This window comes from Suncus etruscus, chromosome 9, assembly GCF_024139225.1.
Source record: "Suncus etruscus isolate mSunEtr1 chromosome 9, mSunEtr1.pri.cur, whole genome shotgun sequence".
NCBI classification, from domain to species: domain Eukaryota; kingdom Metazoa; phylum Chordata; class Mammalia; order Eulipotyphla; family Soricidae; genus Suncus; species Suncus etruscus.
In genome coordinates, this window is record NC_064856.1 from 35,688,261 (window position 1) to 35,702,657 (window position 14,397).

Genomic DNA, 14,397 nt, shown 5'->3' on the forward strand with positions numbered 1-14,397 from the left:
TCAATAAATGAGAGAAGAGACATTTCTTCAAAGAGATATTTCCTCAAAGATAATGATAGACATTGCTTCAAAGATGTTAAGGCCAATAGATATATAAAAAATTATTCTCCAGTGATTTTCAGGTAAAAGCAAACCAAAATGAGAGTGAGGTATCAACTTACACTATTCAGCACCCAAAAATCTAGAAAAAGTGAATGCGGTGGAAATGTGACAAAAATTAAAAAATCAAAAATAACTCAACTCTTAGTGGACTGTTAAGCCTTTTTGGAAAATGTTGTGGAGAGTACTTAGAAAATTAAAAGCAGTTTCCATTTGACTCTACAATTCTACTCCTGGACACATCAAGAGCAGATAAACATTAATCCAAAAGGGCATATGCACAGTTATATTCATCACATCATTATTTACATTATTAGCATATGGAAATAATTCAAATGATAAAGAGATGAGTAGACAATGAAACTGTGGTTGTGCATACATAACAATACTATTAAGTCATTAAATAAGATGTAAGCAGTTTGAAGCAACTTGGATAGAATTGGTAGAAATCAAGTTAAGTGAAAAGTCAGAAAGTAAAGGACAAACACCAGATGATCTCACTCATTTGTGAGGTATAAAGAAAGAAAACAGGTAATACAATTACAATATAGTAATATAGTATAATTACAATATAGTAATCATGAGATAAGCTAATTAGTATTGTGATCTGAGAATATGAGGGATCTGAGGATATTGAGATATAAATAAGGGATCCTGATAATCTGGTACTAGACATAATACAGTAGTAGTTTTAGTATGAAACACTAATTAATTACTATGAAATTATTATTATACCTTCATATTGTTTTAAAATGGATTTAGGTAATAAAATACATTTCAACAGATCAATAAACTCGATTTAAGATTTTAAATTAATATACTTATTGTTTTAATAATAATCTAACTTTTATTAAGTATAAAATGGTTTATGTTCATGTATATATTTCTACTTGTTTTGAGTTCAAGAAGTTATGCTATATCTTAAGGTTAAAATCTTCAATCATAGTTTGTGGACAGCTATTCTTTTCTATTTAAATCTTTAATATTATTAACCTCAGACTATATGTCAATTTAGCTATCTCCCAGAATTTCTCATGTTTTAATTTTTAATTTTATTTTGTTTTAATTTTATTTATTTTTCAGAGAGTTTTAGAGTTTATATGTTCTTGTCCTTGTTCAGTTGGTTTTACTTAGAAAATGTACGTCATGGAACTACTTATTGTAGCCTTTTATTTTGGCTGCGCTTGGTGAATATTATATGTGCATTCCTAAATAATTTATAACCTATTTTTGTCTAGTAGCACTCTGTATAGTCAGTTGGTTTCAACTGATAGTCTTCAACATATTACTATTTTTCTGTTAATATTATAGTAAAAAATCGAATAATATTGAATTCTTTAATGATAATTCTGGATTTTTCTGTTTTGACAGATGTACACATTTTGTTTTACATATATTGTCATTTTTAGTTGTAGTATTTAGATAATGATATTTTAGTTATGTTTTATTTACTATTTATATAATTTATTAAGTTCTGTATATAGATTACCCAAAATAGAAATATTTTCACCTATTGAGATACAATTTACATCTATTATATAAGTTTTAAGGTATATGATATAATGATTTGATATATGTATTCATTATGCAATGATCATTAAATTTGTCACCACAATTTGTGTATATGTGATGAGCACATTTAAGATCTGTTCTTTTTGTGACTTTAAAATATATATAATACAGTATTGAGAATTTTAATGTCCATTCCTTATAATGCTGCAACTTACACCTTTTGAATTCACTCATATTTTAAATTAAAGTTTCAACACTTTGTCAACTATGCACCAGGTCACACCTAATCTACCACAACAATCAATCTGCCCATTTCTTTCAATGAGTTTTGTAAGTAGACCAAACAGAATTTATATCTTAACATAGTTTAATATCTTGAAATATTTTTGATGTTTGGAAAATGGCAAAGTCTGTATTATAATTGAATATTACTCATTATTAATATATGTTTTAGCATATGTTCTATACTCATATTCTCTTTTCTAAAGGGACATTCACAACATTCCTGGCTCTGCCCTTGGGTGGTTCTTGGTGAGGATCCAGGAACCATATGTGGTACAAGGGATCCAATCATGCACGAGAGATGTGTCTTTAAATTATCTCTTTAGCTTCTTAGAAAAAAATTCTAATTTTTTTCCACTGATATATTGTATTCTTCTCATTTTGACTTTTGGGATATTTCCAACTTGTCTTCAATGCTGGTTAATGTTTGTCTTGGTAGTTATTTATCAAGGCATACACATTTTGCTTTAACATGTGAGTATATCAGTACTCAGCCAAAAACTTGAAGATAGTCTTCTATTGATCTGCATTTCTGTTCCCTCTTCCTCTGCATTATTTGCTCCACAAATCATAGGACCTTCAAATTCCAGGAACTCCAGTCCTTTTTGGCTCAACCCTATAAAACCACTAACCTTCATAGACTTAGCCCTACTTTGAAGAACAGCAGGCCAACTTTTAGTAATAAGCAAAATAAAGGACTTTGTTCCTCTTCACCCACACTTCTCAGGGATCACACATAGACCTTTACTGCCTACTGCTCAGTATATTGAGAATATTAATTTCATATATTTTCCCCATAGGTTGATTGGGTTTTTTGTTTGTTTGTTTGTTTTTGTTTTTTGGGGGGCCACACTCGGTGACGCTCAGAGGTTACTCCTGGCTGTGTGCTCATAAATCACTCCTGGCTTGGGGGACCATATGGGACTCCGGAGGATCGAACCGTGGTCTGTCCTGGGTTAGCACTGGCGAGGCAGATTCCTTACTGCTCCGTGTCACTACTTCGGGCCCATATTTTCCCCCATAAGTTTTTAAAAGGTTACATAAAATCGCACATTATTATCAATAACTGGAGATGAAAGTTCCATTTTGTACTTCTGTTTTCATTTCAATTTCTTTTTACTATCCCAACTTTCTCCCCTGCACCTCTAATTTTGGTGGAATGGCATCACATGGAGTTCTAGGTGCCTATTCATATGATTTTTGCTAATTAGATCAGCACCGCAATGCTCTGTTGAAAAAGCAGTACTGCTTGGGCTATATAGTGCTGATTCTCCAGCGTTGCAACGTTCTGGGGTTTATATGGTACCAAAGATCAAACTGGGGTTGGCCAGTTGATGCAACATACATACTCTACTCTTTTTCAAAATTTGTCATAAAGATTTGGTACCCATTAAGTACTAATTATTCCATTTTTATCACCAATTATTTTCACTTATGCAAGCATACACTATTTGTATGACATAAATTACAAATCACTTCTATATTCTAGAAAGAATTTAATGAAAATAAACAAGCTCTGGTGTGTGGGATCTAACAGGAAAGGAGATCAATGGGAAATATTAGTTCGTGATTTATTTAATTTATTTGTTAAGCATATGTATAATTTATATGCCAAAATTTTGTTAGAAAATAATACTTATTTGACATTTGTTATTATTAATTTATAAATAGAAATGAAAATGTATTTAAATTTATATATATTTGCTCTCCATATAGAATTAGTTAAAATTATTCTTTAATTTTGATAAATAAAGCTTATATTTCTTTTATTCATTGCAATGTAAATCAATTTAAAATTAAGGAAAATGTGTGTAAATCTTTTAGTATACAAAAATTGTCATTATCATAGAAAATGCCATATATCAATAGCTACTTTTAATTTGGTTAATAACTTGATTTGTTAATAACATCATGTGATAATAAAACAAAGGTCAATGTCTAAGAAGCATAGGAAGCGGATATGGCCTTATAGTTACATTATTTGAGTTATAATCTAAATTCTTAGGTAACTAAAAGCTTTTCTGATGGTTATTTTTTCTGTAAATAATTGAAAAATATTTTAATATGTAAAGTAGCAAGGGATTTATTTTTACATCCCCATAAGGCACATTTTTTGTTATTTGTTGGCTAATTATCATTAACTATCCATTTTCTGTCTCTTCCTAGGAAAACAGTCGGTGTTTTTTGCTGTGGACCCAGATCCATTTCTAAGATTCTTCATAAATTGAGTAATCATAACAACTCATATGGGACAAAATTTGAATACAATAAAGAATCTTTCAGTTGAAAACAGTTGAGATGAACTCTAAAGAAGAAATAAGTGCAATTTTTAAGACCAAAGCTCAGCCAAATCACACAGTTGTGTCATGCCAAAGAGTAACAAACTTTTCTTAATTAAGATTATTTAAACTGAGAATGTGGCAAAATGACAGGCCACATTGCACCTTTAATCTGAAAACCAAAGAGACCCCTGAAGAATAGCTGATATGATGATTCACTTTTGAATGCTCAAACTGAAAAGTAACTATTAAATGCACATTGCTGATTTCCATTACAGATGCAAAAAAGAAGTGAGATCTGCCCTTGCTCACTGTAAGACTGATAGCTTTCTTCCTCTTTAAAAATTGTTTTTGGCTGAACAAATTCAGGACTAGATCAAATTAAAAATTCAGTGGAATTCCAGATTACATTTTTTTCATGCATCTAGAGTAAAGTTGATCTGGGTAAATTCCAAGATAATATAGTAAATGTTTAAAAATAATTCATAAAACTCTGTATTGATACGGGTAAACTTTGTGTCAATATCTGATCTTCCTCACTACTGATGTCAGTACATTTATTTGTCATCTGTAGACCTTATGCTTAATTAACTTTCAAATATTGATATAGTATCTATTTATATTTTTTTATTTTATTCCATCTAGGGAATTCTGCCCTTTTTTGACTTCTATTAGGCACATTTCATTTTCCTATTCATTTCTGATTTATTCTACTATTATTGCATAATAATGAGGAAATACCATTATTATGATTTATAGATGAAGTTATAATCTAATATTGTTTTTCTTGTACAACTTTTATCTTTATGCTTTTTGCCACTGGCATAGTTTCCATTTTAAACTCTTGGTATTTTGTTTTATTTATACTTTTAGACCAAAGAATATATATATATATATACTTATATGTCATATATATATATACTTATATGTCATATATATATATATATATAAAATCGGTGTCAAAGAAGTTTCATCTCTCCCTCCTTCTTCATACAAGAATCACTAAAAGTATAACCATTCTCTATATTAAGCATGCATTTTGTTATCACTACAAGAGTATAAGTAATCCATTAGTTATTCAAAATTATGTTTGGATTCAATAGTATATTGTTACAGTCTTGATGTTTTGAGTATCAATAGGAAAATTGATTTAAAGACACTGTTGAGTCTGTTCATTCTTACAGATTACGTACTTAGGTCAGAGAGAAATACATTTTACTACATTATGACTTAAGACATTCTTACACTTTAGTGTTACTGCTTTATAGACACCTATCAATTGCTATCAAATATTGCTATTTTTCTATAATCAATAGCATAATTTATATTTTCTTTGTTAAAATCTTATATGTGGTATCTGCTATAGTCTTTTTGCTCTGATTCACCAAAAACACTCAAGCATATTAATCTATTAGCATCAAATAACTTAAAGAAAATTATAAATGTATCTATTTCCTCCTCACTCTGTTTTTATTTCTTTGAATTCTTCCTTCATTGGAAAGAAGAAGATAAGTCAGGAAAATATATGGGAAATGTGCAATGTCCTTGCAGGTTTAATTCTGATATTATGCTTGATAATCAGTACAATTGAAAATGGCTTATAAATTAAAAAGAAATTTCATAAAACACCTCTTATAAAGAACTTATAAAAATATTTTATTTTACAGGTTTGATGTGCAATACTGACTTTATTTGTGCAGCAATATATATATTGTGCAATACTTCTCACAATTTATATGACTGCATAACACTCTTAATTTCAATAAAACAAATAATTCCTTATAAAATAAGAATGATCTGAATAATTTTGTTTTTCTAAATGAGTCATTTTTCTTATTTTATATTTATGTTGATGTTCAAATAAAAGTGCTAAAACGGGAATTTTGTTATATGTACAAGTGAAATAAAGGCTATGCAATATTTGTTTCAGAGCTTTTTTTTACTTTTGATGAAGTCTTTGGGGTGAACTCTTGTCAATCAGCTCTTAAAACTTAGTAACAACATATTAAATGTTAAATTGTATCTTTGAAATCTTTATAAGAATTTTAAGCTCCAAGGAAAGATTTCTTCACAAGATTATGCAAGCTTAAAAATCATGACTTATTTGAGTGCACAGTAACTAACATGTGTAGTCTTAGAAATTTCAACACTAAAGTTATTAGTGTTATCAACAGGTGAATTATGGGGCCGAAGAGATAGCATGGAGGTAGTGCATTTGCCTTGCATGCAGAAGGTTGGTAGTTCGATTCCCGGCATCCCATATGGTCCCCGAGTCTGCCAGGAGCGATTTCTGGGCATAAAGCCAGGACTAACCCCTGATCGCTGCTGGGTGTGACCCAAAAAGCAAACAAAAAACAGGTGAATTATTCTCACTTTGTGATTAATATTTTTATTTTGACTAGATCAATAGTTATCTGTCTTAAGAGTTGAATTAATTTAATGACATATATACTAAATATCACATGTAATTTTTGGACCTATATCTCATAAAGCACAGACCATATCTAGGAAATTGTGAACTTAATATCCTTATTATTATTTGGTTTATAGAATAAGTTATGTTTCCTGTAGGATTTTACAAAAATAATTTTCAATATGAGCAAGAAAATAAAATTATTTTTATATTTTACCTTTCTGATTTTATTGTTATTTCATTTTTTAATATAATTTTTATTTTGATCATAGTGGCTTACATATTGTTGACAATAGTATTTTAGGTACATATTTACATAAAATCAGGGGGGATTCCCATCACCGATTTGTCCTCCCTACACCTCTGTTTTCGTCCTACCTCACATATCCTCCTTCCTCACCCCCGGGGCTGCTAGAATATGTGGTCCCCTCTGTACCTAGTTTACTTAGTAGTCTTACACCTGTTTGGTCTTGGTGCCTCCCTTATTTCCCCCTCTAACTGGGAGGCAGGACTAGTTAGTTCAAGTTATGTGGTTTTGTTTGAAGAAGAGAAAAGTAATAAACTGGGGTAAAAGTCTAATGTGCCAAAAATGGGCGGAATTCTTCTAGAGGCTCTCATCATCGGTTTGAGAGATGAAGGAAAAAAAGAAGGTGAAACACCCTAGCAGTACAAAAAGAAGTGTCAGATATTCAGTGAGGACTCCAACAATAACGATAAGCATCACAAAAAAAAAAAAAAAAAAAACGCCCCAGAGACTCCTGAGTGCTGGCTGGGGAGGCGTGAGTGAGTCTCCCTCCTTTTGCTTGGCGTTTGGGCCTGCCACTCCTCCCAGAGACTCCTGAGTGCCGGCTGGGGAGGCGTGAGCTCCTCTAGAAAAACATTCAGGAAGGAGACCAAAGCAGGCCGAAATTAGAAGCCACAGCACTCCAAAACACACCATTAAATACAAAGAATTATGCATAAATCAAGGAGATCTCTTATAACTGAAGACACCATGACAAGCCCTATCAAGTTTCCAAGTCCACCAAAACGCACAGATCCAGGGGAAGAAGACCTAAAAGCGGTCATGAGGAAGGAAATGCAAGAATTACTAAAACAAATGAAAGAAACCCTAGCAACCGAGTATAAGAAATTCATGGACTAACGACTCAGCCAAATTAAAGAAGAAATGTTAAAGAACATGAGAGATTCCATACAAAAAGAAGTGAAGGATTTAAAAAAAACATGGTCCTGAGATAAGAAACATGGCAGAGCACATAAAGAAAGAAAAGAAGAGAAAAAAAAATAAGTATAAATGGGGAGAGCAACTTCAATAACCACACCAAAACAAAGAAATCGACAAAAAGTAGATAGGTAAATAAAAATAAAAATGATAATAATAAATGAAGATAAAAATTAATATATAAAAAATAAAAAATGTTTTGTGCTTTTTGCTTTTTTTTCCCTCCTACACTGGCACAGTAAATATTGGGGTCATTCGAAAAGGAGTTCACTTGGCCTAAGAGATATGGGGTTTCTCCACCCTTGGAGTATACTGTCATGGGATTAATTATAGACTCCGTTCAGGTTCATTTACTCTCCTGGTGGTGCTTTCATGGTGTTTGGAAGACTTCTGCTCCATCCTGGATGGACCTCTGTATCTAGAGATCTCAGTATTTGCACAGGTCCTGGAGTGGGACTTATGATGAAGTCTTTCTTTGTGGTTCTAGACGTTCTGATCTCTCAGTGTCATTTTAATTCATCTTCTGTGATTGGTGGTCTTGGTCTTTGCACTGATCCTAGGATGGCACATAGTATAGTATCTTTCATTGTGTTTCCAGAAGCCCCATTCCGTTGCAATTGTCTCTGCCAGACCTTTGGAACTGGGGATCATGGTTGTTGTGCAGGTCGTAGTTCAAACCCTATACTAGGGCTTTTTTATTGGTCCCAAGATATATATAGTCTGGTCATGGTTCTAGCAGCTAGTCATCTGTAAATCGTGATCTTGGCTTTTGAACCTACCAAAGGGTGACAAGTCTTCTGATTTTGTCTTATTGTTAGCTGGTAAGGTAGGATAATCTGCTCTTAGGTCAAATTGTTCCCATTTTCTCGTTGTCGGGATATCATATTAGAGCTGGCACTTGTTGGTGACCCAGCAGTATTAAGGCTGTCTTGGATGGGATTTGTTTCCTGTAGCTGTTGTGAAGAACTGTGTCATTTCTATGTCTGGGATCCAGGGTTCATGCTGGATGGATGGTGTCTAATCACCTGAGGTCTAAGTTGGGTCCGCATGACATATTTTCAAGGTAGGAGATATCCCTGTATTGTAAACAAGTATGAGTTCCTATTCCTAGTAGATAAGAGCTCTTTTTTTTTATATGTAAGATTTCCCCCTTTTTTTTAGTGTGCCTTTGCAAGGAGAAATGGTGCTATATTATATTGTCAGTGCATTTGGACGTGGACAGAGAAGAAAACAGAAACAGGTCACACACCCAAAAAAGATAAAAATAGGAATAAAAATATATGTGCTCACATATGTATATGTAGAACAAACATTTTTTTAAAAAAAAGAATTAACAAAGTATTTAAAGGAACAAAGTGATGCAAATGACTACCTTACTTTTGGGGAAAAGCAGGTAAAGAGGTCGTGTAATATAGGTCTTATACTTACGTTAGAAGTACAGGTTTTCCCATTGTCTTTTGGGTTTTTCTTGTAGTGTGTGGGTTTCCAGGCACCTTTCCATCACACCCCTTGACCTTCTTGAGATTGGCAAAAACTTTGTGGCAGGGAGGTCTTGGAAGAGTTCTTGCATTGGGGATACTTTTGAAGCTAAGTCCGGTTTTCAAGTAAGAGTCCACATTAGGGGGAGTTGGTAGGGAGGGCCGCGCAGCATGAGTTCCCAGGGGAGTTAGCTGCCTTTTCTTGCAGGGGAAGAGGTGTGGGTTTGACTGGGTGTCCCTTCGCTTGGGTGCTGGGTACTGACTCGTTGGGGTAGGAGGTCAGTCTTAATGCCTAATTGATTAAGGACTGAGGGTGAAGAGTTTTAATATGGTGGGAGGTCTGGGTGGGATTGAGGGGTGAAGGGATAGTTGGATTTCCAAACGGGGGAAAGAGGGTAGGAAGGAAGAAAAGAGAAAATATATAAGAAAGAAAGGAAGAGAAAAGAAAAGTAAAAAAGAAAGTAGTGAGAAGAGAGGAGAAAATAGCAAGGGAATGCTAGTTTGCTTGAATGTGTTCGATGAGTAGGGCCTGTAGTTTAAGTCTGTAAGTCACAGTTGCTGCTTTGGTGGTCTGACTGGTCACATGCTTCAATTCCTAAAAGAAGGTATAACCTAGAGATAAATTGTATGTTAAAGAGATTTCTTGGGACGATTTCGTAGTGCAAGCTGGGTATGGTTTCTCGTGTGACTGAGCCCCGGGCTGCCATCTTAGTTTGTTCACCTTTTGTATCCAAGAACGCCTGTGGACAGAAAAGCTGAGAGGTTATTTTAAATATAGTAAGATAAAGGCATTAAAATATAGTCTCTCTGATGATGAGTGAAGGTGAGCATGTTTTCATGTGTTTGTTGGCCATCCTTCTGTCTTCCTCAGAGAAGTGTCTATTCATTTCATCTCCCCATTTTTTATGGCTTTATTTGGTTTTGGGGACTCAGCTTTCTGAGTGCTTTTTATGTTCTAGATATCAGCCCTTTATCTGATATGTCGAGTGAAAGATTTTTTCCCATTCTGTTAACTGTCTTCTTGCGTTAAGTAAGGTTTCTTTTGCCATGCAGAAGCTTTTTAGTTTGATGGACTACATCAAACTACATCAAACCATTTGTTTATGTTTGATGCTAAAGTTTTTGCCATTGGTGTTCCATCCTCAAAGACCTTTTTGATATATAGGTCTTTGAGTGTTCTGCCTAGTTTATTCTCGATAAACTTTATAGATTCGGGTCTGATTTCAAGGTCTTTGATCCATTTTGAGTTGACTTTTGTATAAGGAGTGAGGTATGGGTTAATTTTCACTTTCATACATGTGGTTTTCCAGTTGTACCAACACCATTTGTTGAATTTTATTGTCATTTCTTATGGTTTATGAAAGGGATATCTATCATTATATATCATTAATACTAAAATTTCAGAATAATCCTCATATGCATACAGACTGCATATAAATTTGGTACTTAGTTAACTTTCTTTTTAAAATTAGGTACCTTTCACCTATTTTTAATTAAAATTTAAGAATTTTTTGTATAATTTTATTTAGTGAATTAAAATTCCAATCTAATCTACCTTAATACATAAAAACAGAAACAAAGCAATGAAGAAAAATCATAGGTTGAAATGATTGAATATGTATCTATGTTATTATAAACTACATTATTATAAACTGTCAGTGTTTCCTGTAGGATTCACAGCAGGTACTAGATTCAGAATATAAGATCTGTAATTATAAGATTGCTGGAGGCAGAAAGGCCACTGTTATGTTATCTATAAAGTATGCTAGTACTCTAAGATATTATATTAAAAAGAAAATATTTAATTTTTCTCCAACAATGGTTAATTCAAGTAAATTGTGAATTTTTAAAAAAAATTTGAGACACATTTCATTGTTTTTTTGAGGGGGGGGCACACCCTGCAGTGCTCATGGGTTACTCCTGGCTCTGTACTCAGAAATTGCTCCTGGCTCGGGGGACCATATGGGATGCTGGGGATCGAATCCACATCCCTCCTGGGTCAGCCATGCACAAGGCAAACTCCCTACCACTGTGCTACTGCTCTGGCCTTAATGAGACACATTTTAAAGTGCTACTAGTGACAAGACAGTTCTTAGTCATATACTACTTTCTTAAGTAAAAAATATATAAACATATATGTAAATATATATAAAATAATATATAAGCATAAATTATTAGGAGTACCTTTGTAACAGAAAAGACAGATACAAGAATAAAAGTTGTTATACTTGGATTCTATTTTTCTCCTAAAACTGAAATTGGAACTCTGCTTTCTAAATGTCTGTTAAAAAAAGGTTTTTTCCACCTCCCAGTAATATCAACATCTAATAAGACATCTAGTAGTAATATTCCAAATCTCTCTATAAACCCTAGACTAGTTGAAAAATAATTTAATGAGCGTTGATTCTAAAATTCTGATATAGAAAAATGGCACGCTTCTTTATTTTATTATGATTTTGAATGGTAGTTTATTTTGGCTGTTATAACCTATTTACAAAGTGGTCTTAAAATATAACGAATCCTATCAATGGTATTTATTGGACAAATATAGATCAGTAGAGTTTCTAGGAAATTCTAATATTTTCATTATAAAATTTAGATTAATAATCAAAAAACATAATTCACCAGCTTTCTAGCCACTCAAATATAAAAAAAATTGATTTTCCCTACTCAACCATAACAATATCTTGCTCAGAAGGAAAGAACCTGATTTTTACAAAAAAAAAATGAGTTTCAGATACATGAAATCAAGCAAAATGAGATTGTTCATCATTTCATCTACCACAGTTGTTTTTGTTTTTCTATTTAATATCCCCTCCTACCTTCCTGCTTCTTTGTTCTGTTCTCTAGTGTTTTCAAAGGACAGCATGTCAAAAGCTAGCTGGCTATAAAAAGAAGTCCAAGAGTTGGCTAAGAAAGATGCATTAAAATAAAAGAAAAAAGTTTCTATTCATCGTTTAAATTTGGCAGAAATACAAACTTTGCTTCAGAACAAAGAATGATAATTTTTAACTGAATATATAGAGATATTTATATTGTATGTTCTTGAAAATAAAATTTGGAAATACATATCTTCACATTTTAACAAAGTGAACTAATGCAGAGCATAAAGCTACAATTTAGATATTGCTAAGGGCAAAATATCTTGTTGACAAAACTAGAAGAGTTTGGAGGGAGGGAGAATTCAAAGAAAGAAAAATCATTTAACATTTTGTAACATGGTTCTTTGCCAACTCAAATGAATGTGCAAATGTGTGGTGACAATATTACTTAGTTTAGTATAATGTACTAAGAATATGTTTATATTACTTTAGAAAATCCTTTCACGTTTTATTGCTATTAAAAGTTTATTGAAATTTTTCATTTGATCAGCATTTTATCTTGCATCTATGTGAGTTAGGCAGAAGAGCTGTTTGTTGATCTAGAGTTCTAGACCAAGGGTCGGCAACCTTTAAGACATAAAGAGCCACTTGGACTCATTTCTGAAAGAAAAGAAAAAACAAAACGGGGAGCCGCAAAACCATTACCACATTTAAAACAAATATATCACTGCATACATTGCTTCTTATCTTAATGCTATATACAGGATCATGCAGTAAGCTTTCAATCTGATAAAAAAAAGAACTTTTTCACGTAACAATGTAAAATATATTTGTGCAAATTAATAGCCAATTAAAATATTTAATTTGGGTTGGAGCAGTGGCACAAGGGGTAAGGTCTTGCCCGTGCTAGCCTAGGACTGACCATGGTTTGAATCCCCGGTGTCCCATATGGTCCCCCAAGCCAGAAGCGATTTCTGAGCGCATAGCCAGGAATAACACCTGAGGGTCACTAGGCGTGGCCCCCAAACCAATATATATATATATATATATATATATATATATATATATATATATATATATTTTAATTACTTGTTTAATGAGATTTTTGCCACACAGAGCGTCCGGAGGTGGAGAAGGTAAATGATACCGCTCCCTGACCCCAGCTCTCGGCCCTGCTGTCAGAGTCACGGCAAAGCTTCAAAAGAGCTGCATTTGGCAGGTTGCCAACCCCTAGATTTTAGAATCTAGACTGACATTGTTTAGCTAAGAACTAGGATTTTAGTGCATGTAGCAATAAAAAGATGAGCCTGTCATGCATGCCTTTCTGTGCATGCATCGCACAAACATTGGGGCATTGTCACAGCATAGTTCTCAGCTTGGATTGCCTCTACCCAAGTTATGAAATCTTATCAGATGCAAACACTGAGGAATAGACAGCATTTTCTTCTATATTAGAGCAATGCATTTGTTCAACCTTATGAGCACATGGATTTGAAACTTGTTATCTTTGACAGAATTATATAATTGATGATAATGGTGAAAAATTCCACAAAACATAAAAATGAAACATGCCAATCATTATACTGTCTCAGGAGAAGGCAACTAAATTTTCTAGGATTCCTTCCCCAGTCAATACTTGAAGAAATGTATATGTTACATAACCATATATGTTATATATGTTGCATTGTGTTTTCTGTGATTAGATGTGATGCATAGTTTGTTCTAAACTCCCAGAGACTATATACTTTGGAAAATACTAGTTCCTGGGTAACTTATCTTCCTTAACTACATACTTGGATTTTCACTGGGTATAATTACTTTCTAAATAAAAAAGGCAATTGTATGTTCATGAAATAACATTAATATGAAACGATTCTATTCTCTCTATCTTCTCTCTATCTCCCTCTCTCTCCCTCTCTCCTCTCTCTCTCTTTTGTTTCTTTGGGCCACACCCAGTGATGCTCAGGGGCTACTCTTGGCTATGTGCTCAGAAATTGCCCCTGGCTTGGGGTACCATATGGGACATCCAAGGATTGAACCCAGGTCCTTCTTGGGTCAGCTATGCCAGGCAAATGCCCTAAGGCTGTGCCACCCTATTCTATTCTCTTTTTATTTTTTTTATTTAAATAAAATGTAGTAGAGATCACTTAAAAACGGGAAACACTGAATGCTATATGCTTCTGTGAAAGTGCTGCTATCATTGTATCACTCATTTCAAGAGAATGGCATAAACAGGCATAAACCTGTCTTAGAACTCAAAAGACTTATAACCTCTACTCATGAAAAATAT

General features: G+C 33.2%; 1 protein-coding gene across 2 annotated transcripts in view; it reads left to right on the plus strand.

The window, feature by feature from the left end:
* NOX4 (NADPH oxidase 4) overlaps positions 1–4,180 on the plus strand; it is a 161,746-nt gene extending 157,566 nt beyond the window's left edge. For both annotated transcript variants that reach the window (XM_049781331.1, XM_049781332.1), the window contains one exon: positions 4,060–4,180. In XM_049781331.1, the coding sequence (XP_049637288.1) occupies positions 4,060–4,180 (121 nt within the window). The remainder of the gene's footprint in view (positions 1–4,059) is intronic.
* The last annotated feature ends 10,217 nt before the right edge of the window (positions 4,181–14,397 follow it).